General features: G+C 39.3%; 3 protein-coding genes across 7 annotated transcripts in view; 2 read left to right on the forward strand and 1 right to left on the reverse strand.

The window, feature by feature from the left end:
• Positions 1–951, reverse strand: part of susd6 (sushi domain containing 6) — a 31,283-nt gene extending 30,332 nt beyond the window's left edge. The window contains exon 1 of the mRNA XM_004550540.4: positions 703–951. The gene's annotated coding sequence lies outside the window, so the exon portion shown is untranslated. The remainder of the gene's footprint in view (positions 1–702) is intronic.
• Positions 292–8,305, forward strand: LOC101483360 (acyl-coenzyme A thioesterase 1). 5 transcript variants are annotated; one of them, XM_076874027.1, is made up of 5 exons: positions 4,044–4,121; positions 5,132–5,647; positions 5,718–5,920; positions 6,772–7,102; positions 7,241–8,305. In XM_076874027.1, the coding sequence occupies exons 2-5, from the start codon at positions 5,191–5,193 to the stop codon at positions 7,357–7,359; spliced, it is 1,110 nt and encodes a 369-aa protein (XP_076730142.1). In that variant the 5' UTR covers positions 4,044–4,121; positions 5,132–5,190; the 3' UTR covers positions 7,360–8,305. The 5 variants fall into 5 exon arrangements, with proteins under 5 accessions (XP_014270032.1, XP_076730142.1, XP_012774442.2 ...); XM_014414546.4 differs by lacking the exon at positions 4,044–4,121 and adding an exon at positions 292–343 and having other exon boundaries at positions 6,772–8,305; XM_012918988.4 differs by having other exon boundaries at positions 6,772–8,305.
• Positions 8,306–8,930: 625 nt separating this feature from the next.
• Positions 8,931–22,789, forward strand: gpr176 (G protein-coupled receptor 176). Its single transcript, XM_004550541.5, has 3 exons — positions 8,931–9,953; positions 16,249–16,501; positions 20,553–22,789. Exons 1-3 carry the CDS (start codon positions 9,722–9,724, stop codon positions 21,790–21,792), a joined length of 1,725 nt encoding a protein of 574 aa, XP_004550598.1. The 5' UTR covers positions 8,931–9,721; the 3' UTR covers positions 21,793–22,789.
• The last annotated feature ends 316 nt before the right edge of the window (positions 22,790–23,105 follow it).

Raw genomic sequence — 23,105 nt, forward strand, 5'->3', positions numbered from 1 at the left:
GCAGTCACACGCTTCAACACGTGCAACTGTACAGTGAGGTATTTAAACAAAGAGTGTGGTGGGCTGCCAATGCCACGGGAACAAAACAAAAAAAAGCTGAATAAAAAGAGAAAACAACACGATTCAAACAAGCAATACACCTGGATGTACCCGGTTCTTCACCGACTCAGCCTCTTATGTATGCACCATAAACAACACAATACAAGCAGACTTCTTGCTTCCTCGTTCCTTTTTTTGTTCACATGACCAGCTGTAACGTTGTTACAGTGGGTAACTGTTAGACGGGACTCACCAGCTACCACAGACAATTTGCTCTTTGTTTCACTGTATCTGACAAGTCAAGGTGAGATATTTCCACAGATTCAAACTTATATCCAAGAGACCGTCAGAGAAAAAAAAATATGACATTTAGCCAAACAGTAACTACGTTTATCATACGCTAGCTTAGTTTAATAATCGACCTCGTTTGTTAAACAAAAATAAAAGGAAAAAGATCAAACGAATTACTTACACTAACGAGTTAGTAAGCGTGACCCTAAGATTGGTTACGCTTTTCCTGGTTATTATTATAATTATTATGTAATGACCAAATACTGACGGGCAGAGAGAGACAGAAAGAAAGACAGAGACAGAAGAGAGAAGACCAAGAGCTCTCGTGTGGCCTGTGTGTGCTTAGCTGGCGAAAATACGTTCAAGACTCACCAACGTAAAGGTTACCAGCGGCGGCGAGCCCTCCTCTCTTACATTCACATTCGAGGCATTAAGGACTGTATAAATGGAGACGCTCGGACCTGAGTATAGAAATATAAAAATACGACGTCCTCGGCGTCAAGTTCCGTCAGTGCCGCTCCGCTCGTCCCCTGTCCTCGACTCAGCCAGCTCTTTATTTTAGGTGAGCGGAAACACTCGCTGTGAGAACTCTACGGGGCTGACTCGCTCTCGCGCGGTGTCCATGGCTACCTCTGTAAAAAAAAAAGGGCGGATCCATGGGTTGTCAAGTCACTGGGCTGGATTTCAAAATAAAAGCGCAGAGTTTTGGTGAGGGGAAACAAAAGAATCACTAAAAAAAGAATCAAACAAAAGGACAATAAAAATGCAAATGCTTAACTGTATGCTACAGTTGCATGTAGTTTTTATAAAGTCGTATGAGTATGCTCGCCAACAGATTTGGGTTAATAAATATCTGATATCCCGAGATATCAGCTTCAAGAGATAAAAAGCCAAATATTATCAGAGAATTAGTAATAATCGAAAATAATATTCACCTGTTTATCAGTTATGCTTTATGAGATGACAGTAAAATACTGTAAAAATGACTGTAAAGATTTTTCATTTTGTTAACATTCTACAATATATCTAGTATATAATATCTAATTTTATAACATACTATTTGTCAATTAACATTTAACGTTATTACATGAATTAGGGAAGAATGGAATAATGTGATGTTCCTGTGTTTCCACAGAATCTAAAATGCTAAGAATAGAAAAGAATAGTCCAGAGGGGTTGTGGACATGTTAATAGATTCTTTATTTGTGTGCGCCTTGCATTTTTCATGTTTGAATTATTATACTTTTTTCATGCATAGGTGTTTTTTAATTTATTTGTTAATTTAAAGGTTTGCTCTTTCTGATGATCTCTTTAACAGAATGCTAGTGCCTGTCTGTCTCCCCTTTACTGAGGTTAATATACTCTATATACATCAACCATGCTTTAAAAACAAATACATTCTGGACATTACCATTATATCACAGGTAAAGTGTGAGATTATGTAAATGTATTAGTATTTGAATTATCTCCCAGGGTTTATATCTAATGAATAATTTTCCCGATGATTTCTGCAGAGGCAACCAACAATGCCTTGGTTGGTGCCTCTGTGAGTGTGTCATTAGATCTTTTGATGTGATTTTTTTTTATTGGTTTTGATGCTACAGTGAAAGAACATCCCAGTGTGTATTAACTCAGATGGCTGGTTCTTAAACTGAGGAGGCAATGCATAAATAGACACATGATCTAAATGTCTGCCTTTATGCAATATGCCTGTAGAAGAAGGCAGGAAACGAGTGGGAAAATTTTTGCTTTCATTCGCTTAGAGGAGAAATGTGAGATCTTTGAGATTTCTCATTATAGCTAAATGCAGTTTACACATCACTGTAACGTCACTCAGCTCTGCAGATCATGAAGTTTTACTGCAAATATGGATGAAAGAGGGTAGTCACTCCTTTTAAACCCCTTATGTTACTAGAGCTTACCATAAGAAAGTTGATCAATTGTTTGCAAACATCACTGCCGATAGATCAAAAAACATTTAACCAATTCTGTCATCCACTTTTAAAGAATGGTTGTCCTAAAGAGAAAAAAAAATGAAATACCGATAAAGAAGTCATGGAAACCAAATAAGGTCTCACTGAGTGATTTTAAATTGGATGATATTAACCAGAATTATCTTTAATGTGAGTTTAATTTCATCCCTATCATACAGTAATCTCTCTTATCCTCTTAAATCCATTCGAGTCACGTGAATAATTTCCTTTTAAATCCCTCAGAGTCCAATAAGAGATCACTAATTTTGACGACTGTTTAATGTTTTGCCAACGTGTTGTGTCTGCATAGCTTTTAAAACACATTTTTAAAATTTACCCTTTCCAGTTTTGCTTAAATTTGGATGCCGTCCTAATCCCTACTCACACCTTTGTCATGTTTTAATTTCCCCTCTTTCCATAAAAGTTTCCTTTCTCTTCTCCTCTCCCTGAGAAGAAATCTCCCTGATAACAGAGGCCCAAGTAAAGGTCAGCCAGTTATAGGATTATGTTAAGACTCCAGTTTGACACCTAGACATGCCACTGAGTCTTGTAAAGAAACTCATACCCAGTAGAGAAACAAGAAGCGGGACACCCACTGTCCAACCGCTTTGTTCATAAAAATTTAAATGTATGCACTAAGGTGGTTTAACAACTAATATCTCTCGCTCTACATTGAAATACATTAGATAAGTAAATGAGATATGACTTATCATGTTCTGTTCTGGATTTGTGTTCACACAGATAAGACTGGGGCATGCTCTGGATGCAAATGTCTATTCTGTGTTAAGATATATGTATATATAAAAAGTGCTAGTCTTCTACAGAAGACCGCAGGCTATATGTAAAGTAGCCTGTATTATCTTTGAGTGAGACTGTGCATTAGAAGTCTGTACTAGTGCTGACATCTAGTGGCTCCATCGACTACTTACCTACATGTATAGGTATTTTACTTCATGATATTTGCTGAAAAAAAAGAAAGATCTCCGTATAAATTACTTTATCATTAGAAATGTGTTAATTTACACTCATTTACATTCTAGTGTCGTGATAAAAATGGATGATTACTGGTATTTAGTTATATAAATGAGTTGCCCCATAATCTGTCAAGGAAATCTCAGACATATTTCTCATGAATGATTTTAAAGTGTAAGTATGTATCTTTTATTTATCCATATAAAAACAGGAACTGACATTAAAACTGTATGTGAATGTGAACGTCTATGTGAATGAATGTGCAGCAGAAATTGCGACAAATTTAACATAAATTTTCTGTAAGGATATTTTAAGTAGCCAAAAATGATTGAACTGATTATACTGTAGAAAACTGAGTAGGTACAATAACGTAGACTCATGAACACACTTGCAAAACAGGCAATTTTGTTATTTTTATATAAACCCTTTGTAATTCCAGTTGACTACAGGTTACCAACATAAGCAAATACATTAGGCATAAAATCGTATAGAAACATTAGAAATCACGCGCAGACGATCGCTTTTTGACAGATCACCTGGTTCAAAATATTATGGACGGTTACATTGCGGATGGTGGGGGTGGTGGTGATAACAATTCTTCTCAAACTGTCATGAAATAAAAATGTCTCTCACTTTTGACATTTTGAAAGGCATATTTAGAAAACCAGGGTAAAAAAGAGTGTTACACTAACGCAATACAAACACGACAAAGCTACAGGTGATCTTAAATCGTACCCCCGACGCCCCCGTTTTTATAAGTGGCTGCTTCCGCTTGCTTTCTACTTGGACAGTGCTACTTCCGTTATTAGCGTCGATTTTGTACATTAAAGCTTCAAGGTTGGACAGGTACGGTCAGACTGGAGAGGGGGTGTGTTAATTCTGATATTAATATAAACATTTTGACCTGGTTTTAGCCTGTTGGTTGCCCACAACTATAGCTAGCCCAAACAATGAAAGCAACTCAAGTTAGCTTGTTTGTGTTTTCTACCCTTGTTGTTTTGTCAACCGGAGAAAACGAAAGAATTTCTTGACCTTTCACCCAGTTAAACATTACTGTGTGACGCCGTGTGGCTGCTTAATCTCAGCGTGACACCAGCCTTTCCCATCAACTGATGACCATCAAACCATTTCTTACTTAAACACTTTAGCTAGAAAGTGTGACAGACCATAGTGTCCCCTGATAACTGTGCCAATGTGACTCGTCACTCTCTTATTGTGCGTAAAAGGTTAATTTTAATAATAACGTGTACATTATAGTGTTCATTTGGTTACTTTCACTTAAATTTATCCATTTTATTCTTAAATTTCATTTGTGGTCTTGTGTCAATGCCGTCATTCTAATGTACAAGGCTCACCAACAAGGCTGGAGAGAACACATCCTACAATACCCCACGTATTCTCCAAATTCTATACCGGGTATATTGCTATTTTAATTTACATATATATGAAAAGCAAGTGTACAGATAATCATAAGTTTAGTAGTTATATCTACATTTGTTGTTTTTCCAATTTAACTTCACAGCTTCGGTCCTTGTTTGGTTGTTGTAGTCAATCTCCAAAATAAATTATCTAAACTGGAGCAATGGCTATGTTCAAGGCCTCTTGCTGAATACAGACTGTCTTTTATCTTCCACCTAGGCACCATGCATAGGCTGCTTAAATGCAAAATGAGATTTGTGATATATCTCATGAGCCCAGTTAGGTTTCGTATTGTGGTATAAATAGTTTTTCTTAAAATTTATCTCTTTTTTTTGTTGTTTTGTGAATATTTCTATTGTAAATGATGATGTTAACCCATAAAAGTGATTTCTAGGTGAAAGCAGTTACATTGACTTAATTCTCAATTGCCTTGACAGGTGCAGTGACACGATTCCAGGCTACAGTGAAACAACCGTTCCCATCTTAAACAGCTGAAATGGTGCAATCACAGATCCGCTTGAAAATTCTCCCTAGTGTTCGCAGCTTCTTTGACAAGATGGTGCGGGTAAAAGTAGAGGGACTCACTCCTCACAAACCAGTGGAGCTGAGGTCCAGACTGGTTGATGACAAAGGTGTCACTTTCAAAGCCTCTGCCCTGTACAAAGCAGATGAAAGTGGTCAGGTGGATGTCTTCCGCACACCCTCTCTGGGTGGTAGTTACACCGGCGTGGAGCCCATGGGTTTGTTTTGGGCCCTGGCACCAGACGCACCACACACTAAACTCATGAAGAAGGATGTGCTCAGCCCAACACGCGTGGCCCTGGAGGCTCTTAATGGAGAGACTGGCGAGGTTTTAGCATCTGAATCTAATGAGAGAGGATACATGATTGAGGGGATGAAGAGAATACCTTTACAAGAGGGCAGAATACGAGGTGTCCTCTTCATACCACCAGGTTAGTAGGATTTTAACAAATTATTCACAAAATTAGGTATCAAGTCAACATTAACTGTCCCCCCCTTTAGGAAATGGCCCATTCCCAGGAATTGTAGATTTGTACACTTTTGGTGGAGGTCTCACTGAACCCAGATCCAGCCTCTTGGCAAGTAAAGGCTTTGTTGTTCTGGCACTGGCTTATTTTCGTTACCAGGATCTCCCAAAAAACCCTAAAAACCTGGATTTGGAATATTTCGAGGAGGCGGTCACATATCTGAGGAAGCGGCAAGAGGTTAGTATTGAAGAGCAAACAGCAAAGGACATATTTATTAGAAGTAATTCAATGTTATGCATCTTATGTATGTGAAGGTTGTGAAAATATTGCTCAAACATCTGCATTTGAAGTGGATTTGAGATAGAGGCCTATATTTGTGTCTAGTGTGTCAATGTTGCCACCTGCTGGCTTTTCTTCTGATATCACCATCATGGATTAATGATGAAACCTCTATATTTCTTAAGTCTTAAAATATTACAAGCTTTTTGTCATTTTTTCTTTAGTTGAAATAGTTAATTGGTCATAAGTAATTTTGATTTTGGAGGTTTACAGCAAGGTGTAATGATCTGTGGTAGTAATAGTTCGATAACATTACAAAATGTTTAGGGGTTCAAAAGTAATTGAGTAGAAACACACAAAGACAAGCAAAATTTAGTTTTATATTTTAAAGAAAGTATTTGTCAGACATGGAAACAACAGCAAACACTTTGTTAGTCCTAGTGAGCATACAACACCCTGTTCTCATATTTCTTGAACTAAAATTAGTCGATTGACTTGTGCAGCTAAGGATAATCTCCCTCTTTGGTCACATTGGATATATATAACAAGGTTGTTGTCCTCTACTGCACAATTAAATGTCTCTCAGTCATTGCAGAACTCCCAGCATCTTGAACGGATAACAATATGAGCTGCTCCCTTTTCTCCTCTTTTCGCATATCTTTCTTTTTTGAAGTAAACCCATTCTAACTGAAGCTGAGCCTAAAGAACAAAGAAATGCTAGTGTCCATCAATTTGTGATCTGCACTGTATTAGCAGATGTGCACCTGTTACTTTAAAAAATTTAACTAACATAAAATCTCTTGATTCAGGTGAAAGGTCCTGGGATTGGCGTCATATCAATCTCTCATAGTGGTGCCTTGGCTTTGAGCATGTCATCTTTTCTCTCTGGGATCTCAGCGACTGTCTGTATTAATGCCTGTAATGCAAACACTGTGCTTCCTTTACACTACAAAGACATTGTATTCCCGCCACTGCCCCCTGTCATGGAGAATGTGAAATTCACAGAGTCTGGGCTTGTAGATATACGTGACGCCTTACCAGACCCCACCAAGGGCAAGAACAGGGCGTCTTTGATTCCAATTGAACGAGCCACCTGCCATTTCCTGTTTGCTGCTTCTGAAGATGACCACAACTGGAACAGCACGTTTTTTGCCAGTCAGGCTGCTGAAATTTTGAAAAAGCATGGCAAAAAATCCTACGAGGTTGTTACTTATCCAAAAGCTGGTCACTTTCTGGATGTGCCGTACATGCCTTATTGTTCATCTGGCTTTCATCCAGCTGTAGGGAGTGTTGTGGTGTTTGGTGGGGAGCCAAAAGCCCACTCTGAGGCTCAGCTGGACCTGTGGGAAAGAGTCCAGGAGTTCTTCAAGACCCACTTGGGCAACAAGAGCACTTGATACTGTATTAATCCATCGAGCATCTCTGAATGGTTGTTCTTAGAAATGGTTACCAGTGCCTGTATTTTCTAATTAGTAAAATTGTGAGAACTCCATTAACCGTCTAGTGTTCTGCATCGGAAACACTCCAACAATCGTTTGGTTTCAGATGAGTTTTTTTCAGTAGGACACGGGCTTGTAGCAAAAAATCGTCTATAGTAAAAAGAATCTGAGATTTTGTCTTGTCATGGGAAGGAAATGTAAAGGGACTGCACATAAAGAGCACTACAGAGTTTTGTTGGGGTAGGGTGTTGAATTTAGTGTCATCCCCACTTCTTGATGCAGACTCAAGGTCTGAGTAGTGGTCTACGTCATAAGCCACAGCCATCAGCTCAAACTTGATTGTTTTGTTGAAGTATCTCACAAAAGTAGAAGACACTTGGACTTTTCCTGCAGTTACTTGACATAATGTCTACCTATAAAATAACCTACATATGATAACTTCTCCACTGACATGATGTTGGTACAGAACCAGTTCTGCTTTTGTGCTATTTGTAACTTATTTAGTGTTTAATGTTGTATAGCAAAAAAAAAAAAAAAAAAAAAGGGGGGGGGGGGGGGGGGGGTAAATATGTGGTGCTGGTGCCAGATTTTTGGGCATCTGAACTGGTGAAAATGCATGGAGCTTGAGTGGAAAACTATCAAAACGGTAGCATGTTATGGAATCACCTACTGAAAACCAATAGTTAAGCTTCTTTAATCTTGTTTTATCTTTCTGGCACTTATCTAGCAGTATTTGATATTTAAATTGTATAGGGACTGGAATAATTCTGTATTTTAAGAAAGCTGAAAAAAGTGATCTTTGTAAAAAATATTTGATGTTTGCCCAAAAAATGAAAGAAATTTGTTGTCATGTACAATATAACCTATAATAAAGCAAAAGCAAATATGTAAATACTATTATAAATCCTGCTGTGCTGGTTTTATTTCCATGCCTGTTTCAAGAATGTGTATATACTGTGATGATCTGAGCAAGGATCCGAGAGTACACTGCACCAGAGAAGGGAGTCTTATTCGAAAGCTGGGAAAAACATACAGACATATGTCCCTCACTGATATTTTGATCACATGAAAATGTGGATTTTCTGTGTAATAGGATGTCATCTTATTTAACAAACAGGAAAACATGGAGTGTATTTAAATGGCACTAATTCTACATTTAAACATTTTTTTCATGGTATTTTCCAAAAGAAAGTCCATTATTAATTAAAATGCTAAGTGATCCATGAAATGTCCTCTGGTACGGGGTTATTTTTGGTATTTTCAGCAACCATGAGAGGAATGTCGCAAGCTCCCATGAGAGTACAGACTGACCAAGACAACAGGGTCAGTGTGAAAAGAGAGTGAAGTTAAACCTACCCTTGTTTTTGAATTTTAATCCTTAATCCCGCCTTTTGACCAATATAAAGGTTTATAAAGTGCTTAGAAACACGACTTTTAAGGTGAAGTAATGTAATGAAGTATTTCCTTAAAGTATTTTTTTTTTTTTGTGATTTAACAGCCTATTAGGAATGTAGCCATCCGTTACCTTTATTTCTCGGTATCAGCCAGGCTCCTCTTCCTCCATGCTGCTTGTCATTCATAAGATTAAGTGGAGTTTCTCGGTGCTACATGAAGAGGAGGGCTCTCCTCTTCAGTCTTGCACCTCACGTTGTTAAATATTCAGTTGCAGGCTCCCCGCACCATCCAGTCTACCAATAAACGGCCTCTGACAGTGCGATTGGCAGCGGCAGCAGGAGTAACAGTCTGTCAGCCACACATATTTTTATTTATTTATTTTTTTCTGGACGGCGAGGGGTGATGGTGCTGTGTTCTCGGTGCTGCAGGCGTCGTTCCCGGAATGGACACTTCGCAAACCGGTGTGGTTTTAGGTGCACTGGGCGTCAGATAGTCCAGCATCCATCCAGCCACACTGCGCACGGATTTCAGTGACCGATTTCTGCCGTGCATCCGCATTACTGGGGAAATATGGGGCATACAGCGTAGGCTTTCCATCTCCCCGTGCTTTGATACAGACTGGGATTATTTTAACATGTATTTTCCTCCCCAATTTATCAGACATAATTACTGACAAAAGACCATCTCATTGCTGGCAGAGGAACGCATTTCCTGCCTGTGTCCGCGTTAAATCTTCATGGAGATCTCCCGTGCAACATAAGATGTGATATGTCGATTATCCCCCTTTTTACTATAAAAAAAAAAGCAGGTCAGAAATGCCCCTTTACTCTTGGCTGTTGACTCTTTGTGAGCTTTCTTGAAAAACAAACAAACAAACAAACATCAACAACAGAAAGGCATATTTAGGATCTCGGCGTGAATCGACATGGATAGTGCAGGGAGCCGGGCAGCGATGGTGGGGGACGGTGCAGTCAATTTCACAGCAGCCCACCTCTGGCTGGATCTACTGAACGCCTCGAGCCCATCGACCCGGTGGGACAGCAGCCCGCCTGCCGAGGGCACCGGGCTGGACGAGCGGCAGCGACTCGTGCGAGAGCAAGCCTACCGGGACTTCACCACCACCGTTCAGGTTTTCATCCTCCTAGGTTCGCTGATCGGTAAGTCCGCTCAGTACTCCCACACATTCAATGCAAACTCAGTAGGGAATCATAAACATAAACACAAACCCAGCCTCGTTTATGTATTTACTTATTCATTTCTGCTAAATTTAGATTAAACAGCTGCACAGTTTTTGAACTACAGGGCACTGCTTTTCAAATACAATTGAAAACAGTGAGACTCTAAGATTTGTGTAGGGGATCTTCCTGTGCGGACAACCTGTGTCCCAGTAGAATGTATTTGAAATATCTGAGACTTTTTCCAGCGTTTATCAGTCAGCCAATCAATCATCTTCTGGTCAGTATAGTAAACTAGTATCTTCGACTAAAAGAAAAGTCAAACGACGACTAAAAAGTAAAGGATAAGAAAAGCATGACAGAAATGAGTGCGTAGGCCAGTTTATTAGAAACAAACAAAACTGCTACAAGGGTACATTATTATTATTTTTAATCTAATATCCCGTTAAAACCACCAGCAGCTGCCAAATGTAAACAACCCACAGCCCATGTCACCTGCTTACTCTGCTTACCTCTCAGCCCCCTGCAGTCATGTATAAGTTTGATCAAGGTGCTAAAACCATTCAAATAACACTAAACCAGTCACACACATAACTCCTGATTTTCTGGTTTGACGTGGATGCATTCCATTTAAAATAAGCAGAAATACTTTGGCAAAATTTGCTGTATATTTAAGTCAGCAAAGAAGATTTTTATTGTTTTTTTCCACCAGAAAACTGATAAATAGTAGCAGTAACTTACATGTTTTAAACTTCCTTAGAGTTGAATATGTGTTGACTAGACATCAGTGATGATGATGGTGGTATAAGTGTGGAAGGAGCTGTGTAGAATGATCTACTGCTCTTGCACACTCCTGGCTTTGACATCCCGTCTCCATCATATAGATCGCCAGAAGCATAATTAACCCGCTTCTAATGATTGCTACAAATAAATGTGTTATTTGTCACAAATGTTTTTGTGTTGCCCTCTCTGCCCTGCTACAGAAACACACACAGCCTTAGTGTTGTATGGAAACATATGGGCTCAGTGAGAAGCAGGAGCACAGCTCACCATGATGAAATATTGTGCAACTGATACAAAACGGACAAAAAAAACACGTCCAAATGACTTGCTTTGATCCAGTGCCACCTCCTGCTGCTCAGTGCAATGCGCAGAGTCAGAGAAGCGTGCCCTGACTAGCTGTAAAAATTGCCCTCTGCCAGCATGGCTCAAAATGCCTTTTTGTTTCTCTCTGCATGCTCTACGTGTCGCAGGGAATACATACACCAATGAACCAAACCCACTTCCAGGAAGGTGAATAGCATAAATTCTCTAACGTCAATACAACAGGGCACCTTTGTGTGGTCACTAAGATTCTTGGAGACATATTAATGACAGCTATAAGACAATGAGTGATAAAATACAAACAGACTGTGTGTGCCATAACAGTAATGGGTTCCCCTTTGCTAATGAAATAATCACAATAATCACAGTAATAATTATTACTGGAAAAAATAAAGATAATTAGCATCAGATATCTGAATCAATTTCAGGACCAGTCAGAAACTGAACACTTCATCAGTGGGCACCTTTAAATACATGCATTATATTACCTGCAGCATAAAATGATGAGTGTTAAAATGATGATGGTTCCACGGGGCTGTCTTTTGAAGTTGAGTCCCCTAAAAAAGTGTCTGTGGTCAATTCTCAAGCTACTTTTAATGATTTCAAAAAAGGCTTTGATTGTATGATAAAAGCCTAGCTGCATCATATTTATATTCAGACATCACTTATTATCATAGATGAGCAGGATATGCTGGTTCCATTATGTAGGCACTTTGTTGTCTCTATGGGGGTTTTAGTGCCCAAAAGAAAACCTGCATCACTGGCTGAAAGGGAAAAAAAACCATGCAATTTTTATGGGGAGATGTCTGTTTTGGAGGCATCTGTGTCATTAACAACTTGTGCACATCAATACAAATCGTTGAAGGATTCATGTTTATTACCTGAGGCATTTGACATGGAAAAGATAAAAGTAACTGCCTTCTGTATCTGCTTATGACTTCTTCTCTTATGGCACACAGAGATGTGCGAAGGTGAAGGAAATTAAATGTTGCACAAACTGCAAATTTGTTGAAAAGCCTCAATGTGGTAACATCCAGAGCACATTAAATTCTCAGTGATGCAGATTGTTTTCACTTAGTTTGTGCACTTTGTATCGGTATTAACTCGCTGAATCATCCACCTTCTGGTCTGAAATACTCAAACTCGAGAAGAATGACATTTTTTTTTTAAATTTAAAAGATTTTTTTTTAACACACATTGTAGATGTGTGCAACAAAACAACACTAATAAGACTAATAAATTATAACTGTAGGATCTGCTTTGAAGCTTTGAATGACATTCAGCTATAATGCATGAATGTGGAGCATTTGAACCCATGGAAATGGATATGTAAGAAGGGTTTTTCTATCACAAATTAGGCCAACGAACAGTCTCTCTAGTGGGAAAAAAACCCTGCTATCTAAATTTGAAGGTTTGTTTTCCAGCACAAGTAATTAACGATAGAAATTCCTCTGCTTCTTTTAAGGTTCCCTCCCCTTCATCTTTTGCTTTATGTTTTGAAATGTAGGGATCCTTGGCTTAACATCAAGCTGGTTTGCTGATTAACGGGTCTGAAAAGCCACAGTGTGCTGTAAAATGCTGTTTTGGGAGTTGACTGACATATAGCCATATAGTGGTTTCAGCAAAAGTATACTTTGCTGAGTACTTTGGCAGGTGTTAAATATCCCATTTAATTCCTCAATGTTCCCACCTGGATACACGTGTGTCCAGATAGGAAGTGTGTAGCTTGCCAGAGAATCATGGGCACTTGTTGGTGGGTGTGCTGAAAGGCGTTAGAAGTTGGGGAGTTATTTTTACACCACTTAACCACTGCATTTGTAACGCTCTACATTATCATCTTTAAGTTGTGTAGAGACACAATCTTCTCAAATGTGACTGTAGTCTCATTCTGATTTTGTCACGTTTCAGAAATGTTTCTGTAACACTTGTTCTGTTTTCAGATTTGGATCAGGAGGGCATTTCTGTCTCATACCTTTAAGGATAACCGCTTAAACCCTGGTAGGAGGGGAAAGTGCTAAAACATGCCAAACATGCCTAATACCTCCAAAGTTGACCAGTTAGGAAATCTTGTTTGTTTACACCATAAATAAAGAGGAAACTAGTTTGATGCAGTCATTTCATTGCAGAAACAGACGTAGATAGGCCCCATTAGAAAGCTGTAACTCTTCCTAAAATATAAACTAAACTGAAGTAAAGAGAGAGGCATCAGCAGGAAATGCCCCCCCCCCCCCCCAATGCACAGATGTGCGAGCCATTCCAGTTTTCTCATCTAACTCTCCTAGAAAGGGAGAATAGATTCCTCAAAATTTAGATTTTTTTTAATGTATAACATTTGCTGCCATAATTATGCAGTTTCACTGATAAGGCAAAGATTTGAGTTTTACTGCAAATCTCATTAATGTGTCACAGTGTGCATGGCACTGGCTGACTTTGCCAACAGTTGTATTAAGGTCTGTGGGGAATTATGTGGCTGACTAGCTCTGCGGTTACTGCACCTAAATGAGCCTGTCACTAAAACTAGGTTAATTATAAATCACCAGGATGTAAGTAAAAAACTGTTAAGTATACTTAGTATGTCGAACAGCACATGTTAGACATCAATAGGAAAATGATCCAGCTCAAATTGAAGCAGACCACGTTGCTGCTACCACTAGTTAGGGTGCCATTTGTTAAGCGGGCAAAATAATCATCCGTACTGTTTGCGCTCTCTCGCTATTGGCTGCTCTGACTATGGTTACCAAGGTGTTCCTCAAATGCCCAGCGAGCATTCTGGGCTCAAAAGTACAAGGTGATGTTGTTTTTCCAGACAATACAAGTCCTGAAAAAACAAAAAATAAAACGATTTTTGTTTTTTGTCACAGCAGTTTTTTTTTTAAATCTTTGGCAGCTACCAGTTTCTATGAGTATTTAACAGAGATTAAATTTGGTTTTTATTTTCTGTCTGAAATCTATAAGATAAAAATCAACTCTTGTATTTTGATTATTGAAATCTGCTTTGAACATCACATGGTAGCATGACTCTGGAAATGATCTGGACAAAAATATCTTAAGTAATAGTTTTATCGCCTTATAAATGTAGTATCACACTTTCTTCCTTTCTTTTTTTTTTTTTTTGAAAGACTGGGTATTAATTGCCTCACATTAGAGACCAAAGGTAGCAAGATAAAATGTCAACATACCGTATGAACAGACATTTGTAATAAACATTCTTTTTATGTAGTTTGCATTTGAAATAATTAATATTTGTGCTGATTTAATTATTCCACATTAGTCAGCCTAGCAGAATGTACTTTTACCAGGGTTTCCCCGAAATACCACGCCTATGTGCTATTCTGTATCACAGTTCTGCATAGTTAAAGCACACCATGTCCTGTTGAAAACAGCTTCTTCCGCCTCCATTTGAAACCTCCTGAGGTACATAACAACAGAAATCAGGGATAAGTGGTTGTTATATACGACCTTGCTTTCATAGAAAAGGTCTTTTTTCTCTCTTTCATTTAGTTTTATAAACTATGGTTACTTTTCTATTCCCCCATCCACCTGACGATGAATGCGTTTTTCTTCTGACAAACTGAGACCTTTTATTTTAAAGCACAGGTCTCAGGAAAAACGTGAAACAGTTTCCTTCACTGCAGAACATCTTGCTCTCAGCCAGAGTGCAGCTAACACTCTGTGGGTAATTACTTTTGAAGGAGCTGAAATCACACAGGGTCCCGTGTGACCTGACATGAGTTAATGCAGTGCAAGAAGGAAAAAGTTCACCTTTTGAAACTTAATTACCAATCGTTACCACTTTGTCACTCCAAATTATGCAGAGAGAAATAGAAACATAAAAATGTCTCCTGTTGTCCTTTTTGATTTGGTTGCAGTTACAGTTTCTTTTTAGTAAGTTCCAGCTTGCAGGCTATTAGATGTAAATGATTGGGAGGATGTCTTATGAGGGTGGACCAACTGTTTGTTTTTTTTTTGTTTTTTTCTTTTTATCCCTCTTTGAACCTGCTACAAGTGACATACAGCACGAATTTGTTATTGCTGATATAGATTTATTTCATTTGGCTATTTTTTATTTTATGCTTTAGCGGCACCTGCATCACTAATTTTGTCCTGTGCTCTGCCATCAAGTCTTTACAAGAAGGCGCTTACCTTTAAACAATTTTCATAATTTTTTCAAGAAATCCCCCAAAAATAAAAAGAAAAGAAAAGAAAAGAAAGAGCAAGTCTGGGGGCTGAAACTCCTTGAACTGTCACAGGGGAAGCCTTTTTGCAGTAAAATGGGGGTAAAAAGGGGTGTCCAGATGCAAATAATAACATTCAAATTGAACTTTCCCCCCCATTTTTTTTTTGGACAAATTCATAAAGAGTTTGATTTTGATTTGAAGCAGTATTCTTGGTAGCGGATTCCTCGTCCTGCTGTGAGGCAGCTTCCAATCTAATGTGTAAAGACTTCCAGTTCACAGATGAGTTCATTGATGGCAAGTGTAAAACGGGCAGATTGAAAGTGACACATTTTCTTTCCTTTCGTACATCTGTCAGTTGGCTTAAATCTCAGTCCGAGAAGTACTTGCATTCCTTACATTGTTCAGTCGCAGTGTTTGTCTTGGATGGACGTCAGGAATAAGCAGCTGAGAAATCATTAATCTGTGCTATAGCAGATCAGTAAGATAAGTAAGCCTTCCTTCCTGTCAATGGGCAATTTAGTCTTCAAGCTAACCAGGTCTTTTCTTTGAGATCTATGGTGTGCCTGGTAAAAACTCATACCAGCACAACAAAAGGAAAGGGCTGCTTGTACCAGCGTTCAGGTTTCCAACCTTTATTTAAACTGAGTTAGACTTATGACAACACAGACTGTAGAATTCAAGTTTTTGTATGTGAACTGATAATATGACCATAATTCTACACTTTAACTCAAGATCAGAAAACCAAGTTGTGACCATATTTCACATTTGGTTGGATGCAGGATTGGTGACACCAAACCTTGGAGCTAACCTTTAAATGAATAAAATCTTCATTACATTTATTACAATGAGTGCGTATAAACAAAACTTGACTGGTTGGCAGAGATGCAGACTTATAGGAGTCGATAATTGTAGCTTCTACTGAGGGGTGCAGGTTAGTAGGCAAACTTAATCTCATTTTATTCTAAATCTTTAAACATCTTTCTTTCTCTCGACAGGTAATGCCACTGTGTTGTGGTGCACCTGCTGCACAAACGTCTTTAAAACAGTGACCAATCGATTCATCAAGAACCTGGCATGGTCTGGTATCTGTGCCGGCCTGGTGTGCATCCCCTTTGATGTGGCACTCGGAGCCAATCCTCGGTGCTGCTTGTGGCTTCACACGCTGGTGCTCTGCAAAGCTCTCAAGTTCCTCCACAAACTCTTCTGCTCTGTCACCGTTCTCAGCTTCAGCGCCATCGCATTGGACAGGTAAATGCAAAAACATGATACTTTTCAGTGTATACACAGAATTAAAGTAGATAGGGGGAGCATCATTTGTTTTCAGTCATCAAGTGTGGATTGTGCGTGAAATTACAAAACCCAAAGAGCACTCTATCCTTTCAGTAAAATGAGTGATGTGTTTATTTTTTCTCACTTCAGGTTTGTAGCCAGAATCACTGTGTTTAAATGATGCTTTTGAAAGACACTAACATGCACCTCCTACTCACCTCTCTGTATCTGGATGGACCGCTTGGGGCAAAAAAAGTGGGTCCTTTATATCAGCTCTCTGATCAGTTTGTCAATATGTTGCTTAGCATAGTCAACTTGGCTAATTCTCTTTCTTTAAACACCTGGAAATCCAACTCTGAAAGATTTTTTTAAAGCAGAAAAACATCTCTACACCTTCTTTTAACACCCTGTTAAGAGGAGGTGCAGGGTTGTGATTGGTGGAGCGTGTGTCCCAGGCCTCCCAGTACCACTTTGAATTTGCTGAATTTGTAAGTTTGCTCACTTACAACTAAATGAATAGTCTCATTTTATGGTAGTTTCTTTTTAATGGAGAAAAGAAAAACTACCAATCAAAAATCCAGAAAAAAACATTACACAAAGATTACAAATTGATTTTCATGTCACTGAGTGAAATAAGTATTTCATCCTCTAGCAAAACGCGCCTTAGTACTTGGTGGAGAAACACTTTTTGCCAAGCACAGTGGTAAGACACTTCTGGTAGTTGGTCACCAGGTTGACCCTCATCTCAGAGGGGATTTTGGCCCACTCCTTTTTACAGAAACTCTCCAACTCCTTTAGGTTTCTTGGCTGTCGCTTGACAACTCAAAGCTTCAGCGCTCTCCACAGATTTTTCTACAGGACTGAAGTCTGGAAACTGGTTAGGACTCTCTATGACCTTAATGTGCTTCTTCTTTAGCCACTCCTTTGTTAACCTGGGGTTAATGTTTGTAATTATCACGCTAGAAGACCCATTCACAGCTCATCTTCAGTGTTCTGGCTGAGGGAAGAAAATTCTCATTCAAAATGACTGTACATAGCCCTGTCCATTGGCAGTGTCCTCGATGCAGTGAAGTCATCTTGTACCCTTAGCACCTCCGTTCTTCACTGTGGGGATGATAGGGTGGTTTGGGGCATCCTCAGCATTTCTCCGCATCCCAACACGGCGGCTCGAGCTGATGCCAAAGAGCTCGATTTTGGTTTCACCTGACCCCAGGACTTTCTTCCAAGCCTTCTCTGAATCCTTTACATTACAGCGTAGTGTGTTACCAATGATGTTCTTGGTCCAAAATGCCTTGAGATCATTAACATGCTCGTCCTGTGTAGCTCACCCCATGAGGCATGATTTGGCTCCAGATAGGGGATGATTGATGGTCATTATATTTCTTCTAGTTCCAAATAATCATACCAACAGTTCTCACCTTCTCATAAAGCTTCTTGCCCATTCCAGTCTTGTGCAGGACTGCAATTGTGTCCCTGATGTCCTTTGACAGCTCGTTAGTGTTTCCCGTGGTGGTAGAGAGGTTGGAGTAGAAGAAATTGATTCTCTGGACAGGTGTGGTTTGTACACATAAATTGAGATCAGGAGTATTTGTCATTGTTTGAATAATTGAACACAATCTGTCTGCCACATTAGCACACAGACTCTGACTTGCTCGTAGGGGATGAAGTACTTATTTCACTCACTGATATGCAAATCAATTTTGAACCTTTATGTAATTTACTTTTCTGCATTTTTGTAAATGAGCAAACCTATAAAATCAACAGGTGATAATTTTAATTATTTCCCCACTTTATCTCAGCTGAAGAGTTTGAAGCATATTGTTTAACTAGTTTAATTTCATTTTCTTATGCTATACCCTTTAATTAACCTTTTGCTTTCATTAATTATTGCAAGTGGGTGCTGGTTATGTGTATAATATTTCCTAAAACTGTGACTATTTCCTGTTGTCCACTTTGTCCATAGTTGACCTTTCTCACAGATTGTTCCCAGCTGAGTCTCTCAACATTGTACAGAACTCATGTGTAAAAATGACTGTAGTTATTCAGTGGCTCTAATGTTTGCATTTTCTCCACACCAGTGTTGTTTTTGCTTAAAAAAAAGTCCAGTAAGAAAATAGAAAATTGGCATAGAAAACAGTGGGCAGCCCAAGTACAGATGCACAGACTTATACGAAATATAAAAAATATACTTATACAAGTATTGAGAAAACCTAAAAGAGTTCCTTTTTCAGAATCGTATACATGACTTATTATTATATGATATTTATCGAATCATGTTTTTATCTCTTTGCATGTTGCAGCTTAAGATAACACAGCTTCTGTATGTAATGCAGAAAAAAATAGCAAATATCATGAATAGACATGTTCAAAATGGAGCATAAAAGTGCACAGAAGCCACATTTTTATTAATATATAATATTAAAATATACCAGGGATAATATGGATGACTGCAGTAGTACGTGAATATCCTCTACCAACTTTATAGTGATTGCAGGGAGACTTTGTATTGTTGCAACCTCTTCCCAGCCCTCGTTTCACTGCTATAGAGATTATGTTGCCTCCATAGCAACTGGTACAGTCAGAATGATATCAAACCAATGAATTATTTATTCTCCAGGAGGGTAATCGAGGCTGTAGATATTCTGTACACAGGTTGGGACTGCAGTGTACATACACACGAACACACACAATCATACTGCAGCACAGACAAGATAGTCAAGGGACATCGTAGTAATGACTTTTTCATTTCGTTTATTCTCCTTATGAGTAAGGGAAAACAAAAGGATGTGAGGCAATCTGCATGCTATTATCTGCACTGCAGTTATCAAGAGATCACCCATATAATTTTAACCTCTGCAGAAGTTAATATACCATGGATAAATTAAAATTCTTTGATCTAAAAAGGGCTAAATGTTCATGATTGAATGTATCCAAAGTGGCCACTAAAAATGGCACAATTGGCTTTATTTTTAGATAACTGAGCTTTGTCCATTTCCTGTGGAATTTCCTGTTTTTCCTGTTTATAAAAATACCTCAAAATGGCTGTGACAAATAATAAGCCTATGTAATACAATAAATATGTGAAGAGGCTGCAGGATAAATTTAGTAACTACATAAAAAAACTCCCAGAAAACTGCACCTCTCACCTTTTTGTCTATTTGGAGCTTGTATAATGGATTCAATAATTTTATACCAGCACTACCTTTCTGCTAAAACCCCTTCAAGCTCATACGTCAGTATTTTTAACGTTTATTTTAAAATAATTTTCACATAAATCACCATAAGATGGATTTCTGTGAGCATTTTCAGTACGCCTGGACTCAGGTGACACTCTGGCTTAGGAAAAAGCTTTTTTTTCACAGTGTGAACATCACCAAAACTATGCCTCTATTGATTTGCTGCAAGCTTTAGGATGTAAAAAATTCTCCACTGGGGAAAGCGCCCAATTTGAATGTTATCAGACCATTTAATAACCATTATCAGCTGTTATCAGCCCTGTACCTATTGCTAATAGATGCTCTCCTCTACAATCAGGCTGAGAAGGCAGTTAGCTACTGTATTACAGATTACATAGGAGAGCTAAGTAACAAGTATAGCTTAGTAACAAGTGCTTAGAGTTGTGAGTGGTTTATTTATTTTGTTGAGCCAGAAGTCACAACTTTTTGGACGAGAGACTGCTAAATTAGCAGCTAACGCTAGTTGGCTTTGTCAGCAAGCTAGCTCCAAATAACTCAAAAGAAATTGCTTGTAAGAAATGTTCTAACACGAGGAACCTCAAACATGTAAGACACTTGTGTAAAGTGGAATAAAGTCTTCCTCACAGCCTCATATGTGGATTCTTGCTTCTATTTTAGCCCGAAAACAGATTACTCATTACTTCTTCCATTCAGCAAGGCAAGAAAGCCTTCTCTGAATAAGCCTCTAGAAGGTGAAGTAGGAAACGCATAATGGACATTGAGTGGGTTTATCAAATATCAAATATCAAATACATGTTGTTAAGCATTGAATTACTTTGTCTTTCTGTCTGTAGATACTACTCAGTGTTGTACCCACTGGAGAGGAAAATCTCAGACGCAAGATCTCGAGATCTGGTCATCTATATCTGGGTCCATGCAACTGTGGTCAGCCTCCCCGTGTTTGCTGTGACCAATGTGACTGATGTGTACGTGACCTCATCCTGCTCAAATGACCCCGCCCGCTCGCTGAGTCACATGGTGTATGTGTTGATCTACAACATCACCACAGTGATCCTCCCCCTGGCTCTGGTCTTCCTTCTCATGCTTCTGATCCGCAGAGCACTAAGTGCCAGCCAGAAGAAGAAGGTGATCATCGCAGCTCTGCGAACTCCCCAGAACAGCATCTCTATCCCATACGTGTCCCAGAGGGAAGCCGAACTTCATGTAACTCTTCTGGCTGTGGTACTGGCTTTCTCAGCTTGCAGCGCGCCCTATGGGGCCTTAGTATTTTACCGCACTATTTTGGCAGATGCTAAAGAGCTGCCTGTCTCACTGTATCTCACAGCCCTCTGGCTTCCTAAGGTATCCTTGCTCACCAACCCACTTTTGTTTCTGACTGTTAACCGCTCAGCGCGTCACAGCTGTCTGGACCTGCTGGCCAGGATTCACAGACGTTACAGTCGCCGTAACGTGGTTAGCACTGGAGGTCTGGCTTCTTTAGGAGCAGATGGCGTGATTGGGGAGCCAGTAGGACTGGAGACTGCTGGTCGATCTGGAAGCCAGCTTCTAGAGATGTTTAACATTGGCCAACAGCAGATCTTCAGACCGTCTGAAGAAGAAGAGGAGGAGGATGGGGAGAATGATGTGGAGCTCCCATCTCAAGGATCAGGAGAAGGCTCAGGGCCCAAAGATGACCAGAAAGGTGGGTCAAGAATGGGAAGCCTCAGAGGTGAAGTGATTAATAAAAAGGACTCTCTGCAGGGCACAGGAGGAGGGCTGGTTATCACCAAGGAGGTCCCTCCTTCAGTTATAGCCCCCCGGGCCTCTCCAGTCCATACATGCGCTTATGCCTCTTCATCACAAGTGGCACCTGCTACACCTACAGAAGCAGAGGACTCCCCACAGTTTGGTTTTGGACCTTTTGAGCTGCCACCTCAGTGGTTACCTGAGACCAGGAATAGCAAGAAGAGGCTACTGCCACCGCTGGGTAACACGCCTGAGGAGCTGATCCAGACCAAAGTGCCAAAGCAGAAGCCAGAACGCAGGATCAGCAGGAACAACAAGGTCAGCACAATTCCCACCGTGGATCCATGAACTGTACTGTTGGCCTCTGATCTGCAACACTGGAAAAATCAGAACTCCTTTGGGAGAAGACAATGATGTCTGCATGGTTTCTTCTGGTTCCTTCTTCTGATTTGCAGTTGTAGCTCTTGTAGAAGTTCAGGTTCGACATTTTACTGCAGAAAAGCAGGTTCCCTGAAGCACTGTATTTCCATTTGTGAATCAATTTGATATCAATATAATATTTCTAGTCTGACAAATATGTCCATTCCATCCAATTTCACAGCTCTTCGAGAGGTCCAGTTTTATAATTAAGGACTTCCACAATGACTCCATGATGAAGGAAAATAGATGCCTTCATAAATCTTTCTTTTTATTGGAGGTGACATCAGTAGTCAAACAACACTGTACAAATCCAATTATCTTGAGGGATGCACTGATAATGGATAATATATTTCCACAGCAAATAATCAAGCAACCATTATGGACCTGCTAACAAAACAGTTTTTAAAAATAGTTCTAATCTGATTGCACTGTGTATATGAACACATCTCAGTGTTGGTCTTTTCACTTAACCCATTGTGGGACTTTTCTTTTCTATGTTTGATTTACAGAAATGTTTTGGGTATTGTCTGCTGCCTTTGTTTTTTGTCAAATTCCACTTTCTGAACATTTCTAGTAATGTCTTAGATGTTGTCGTGATTTTCACTTTCGATGTCGATGGTTTTCATAAGATTAAAACACTGACGTAGAGTATGCAAATACATGTTTACAATGTGAAACAATCCGAGTTCAACTGTGTGTTCAGTCTTGGTTTCTGGAAGTGCATCACATATACTGAAATCTGCAGGTTCATGCACACTGGGGATCTTTTAGCGACCTTACATCAATCTTAATGATTTCTCACAGATTTCCTGAAAGTCAGTTGCTCAATTAAAATGTTGTATAATAAGTAGGAGCAGAGATACCAAGTGCACATTTTATATCATCTGACGCTCTGTAAAACATGTTTCCTTTTAAATATCTCTGATTGACACTTCTGGCTCTGTCTCCTTTGTGATGCAGAATTCATCAGTAAAAGCTTTGACCTGCACCTTTGGCTGAGGTAAACAGAGCTGGGCTACACTTCAAATATTTGTCAAGCCGTAACTCCCTTCGGGGCTACCCACAATTCCTTGTTATGTCCACAGAGGAGCTGAATCTATGCTGCATCCTACCCATGCTGTTATCAGGCGAATCGTTCACTCATGCTTGACTTGAAATAATATCCACCGGTGCTACTTAAAAGCAAGAGAGAGATGAGTAATAGCTTTATTCAAATACACTGGATGCAGCAGTGACTTTTT

The sequence above is a fragment of the Maylandia zebra genome, linkage group LG15 (genome assembly GCF_041146795.1).
Source record: "Maylandia zebra isolate NMK-2024a linkage group LG15, Mzebra_GT3a, whole genome shotgun sequence".
NCBI lineage: Eukaryota > Metazoa > Chordata > Actinopteri > Cichliformes > Cichlidae > Maylandia > Maylandia zebra.

What these genes read in the sequence shown, in the direction of transcription:
- LOC101483360 (XM_014414546.4), top strand. Translation starts at nt 5,191, where the DNA reads ATGGTGCAATCACAGATCCGCTTGAAAATTCTCCCTAGTGTTCGCAGC. An exon ending in TGTCCTCTTCATACCACCAG is followed by an intron (nt 5,648 to 5,717) that starts GTTAGTAGGATT and finishes CCCCCCCTTTAG; the next exon opens with GAAATGGCCCATTCCCAGGA. An exon ending in ATCTGAGGAAGCGGCAAGAG is followed by an intron (nt 5,921 to 6,771) that starts GTTAGTATTGAA and finishes CTCTTGATTCAG; the next exon opens with GTGAAAGGTCCTGGGATTGG.
- gpr176 (XM_004550541.5), top strand. Translation starts at nt 9,722, where the DNA reads ATGGATAGTGCAGGGAGCCGGGCAGCGATGGTGGGGGACGGTGCAGTC. An exon ending in CCTCCTAGGTTCGCTGATCG is followed by an intron (nt 9,954 to 16,248) that starts GTAAGTCCGCTC and finishes TTCTCTCGACAG; the next exon opens with GTAATGCCACTGTGTTGTGG. An exon ending in AGCGCCATCGCATTGGACAG is followed by an intron (nt 16,502 to 20,552) that starts GTAAATGCAAAA and finishes TTCTGTCTGTAG; the next exon opens with ATACTACTCAGTGTTGTACC.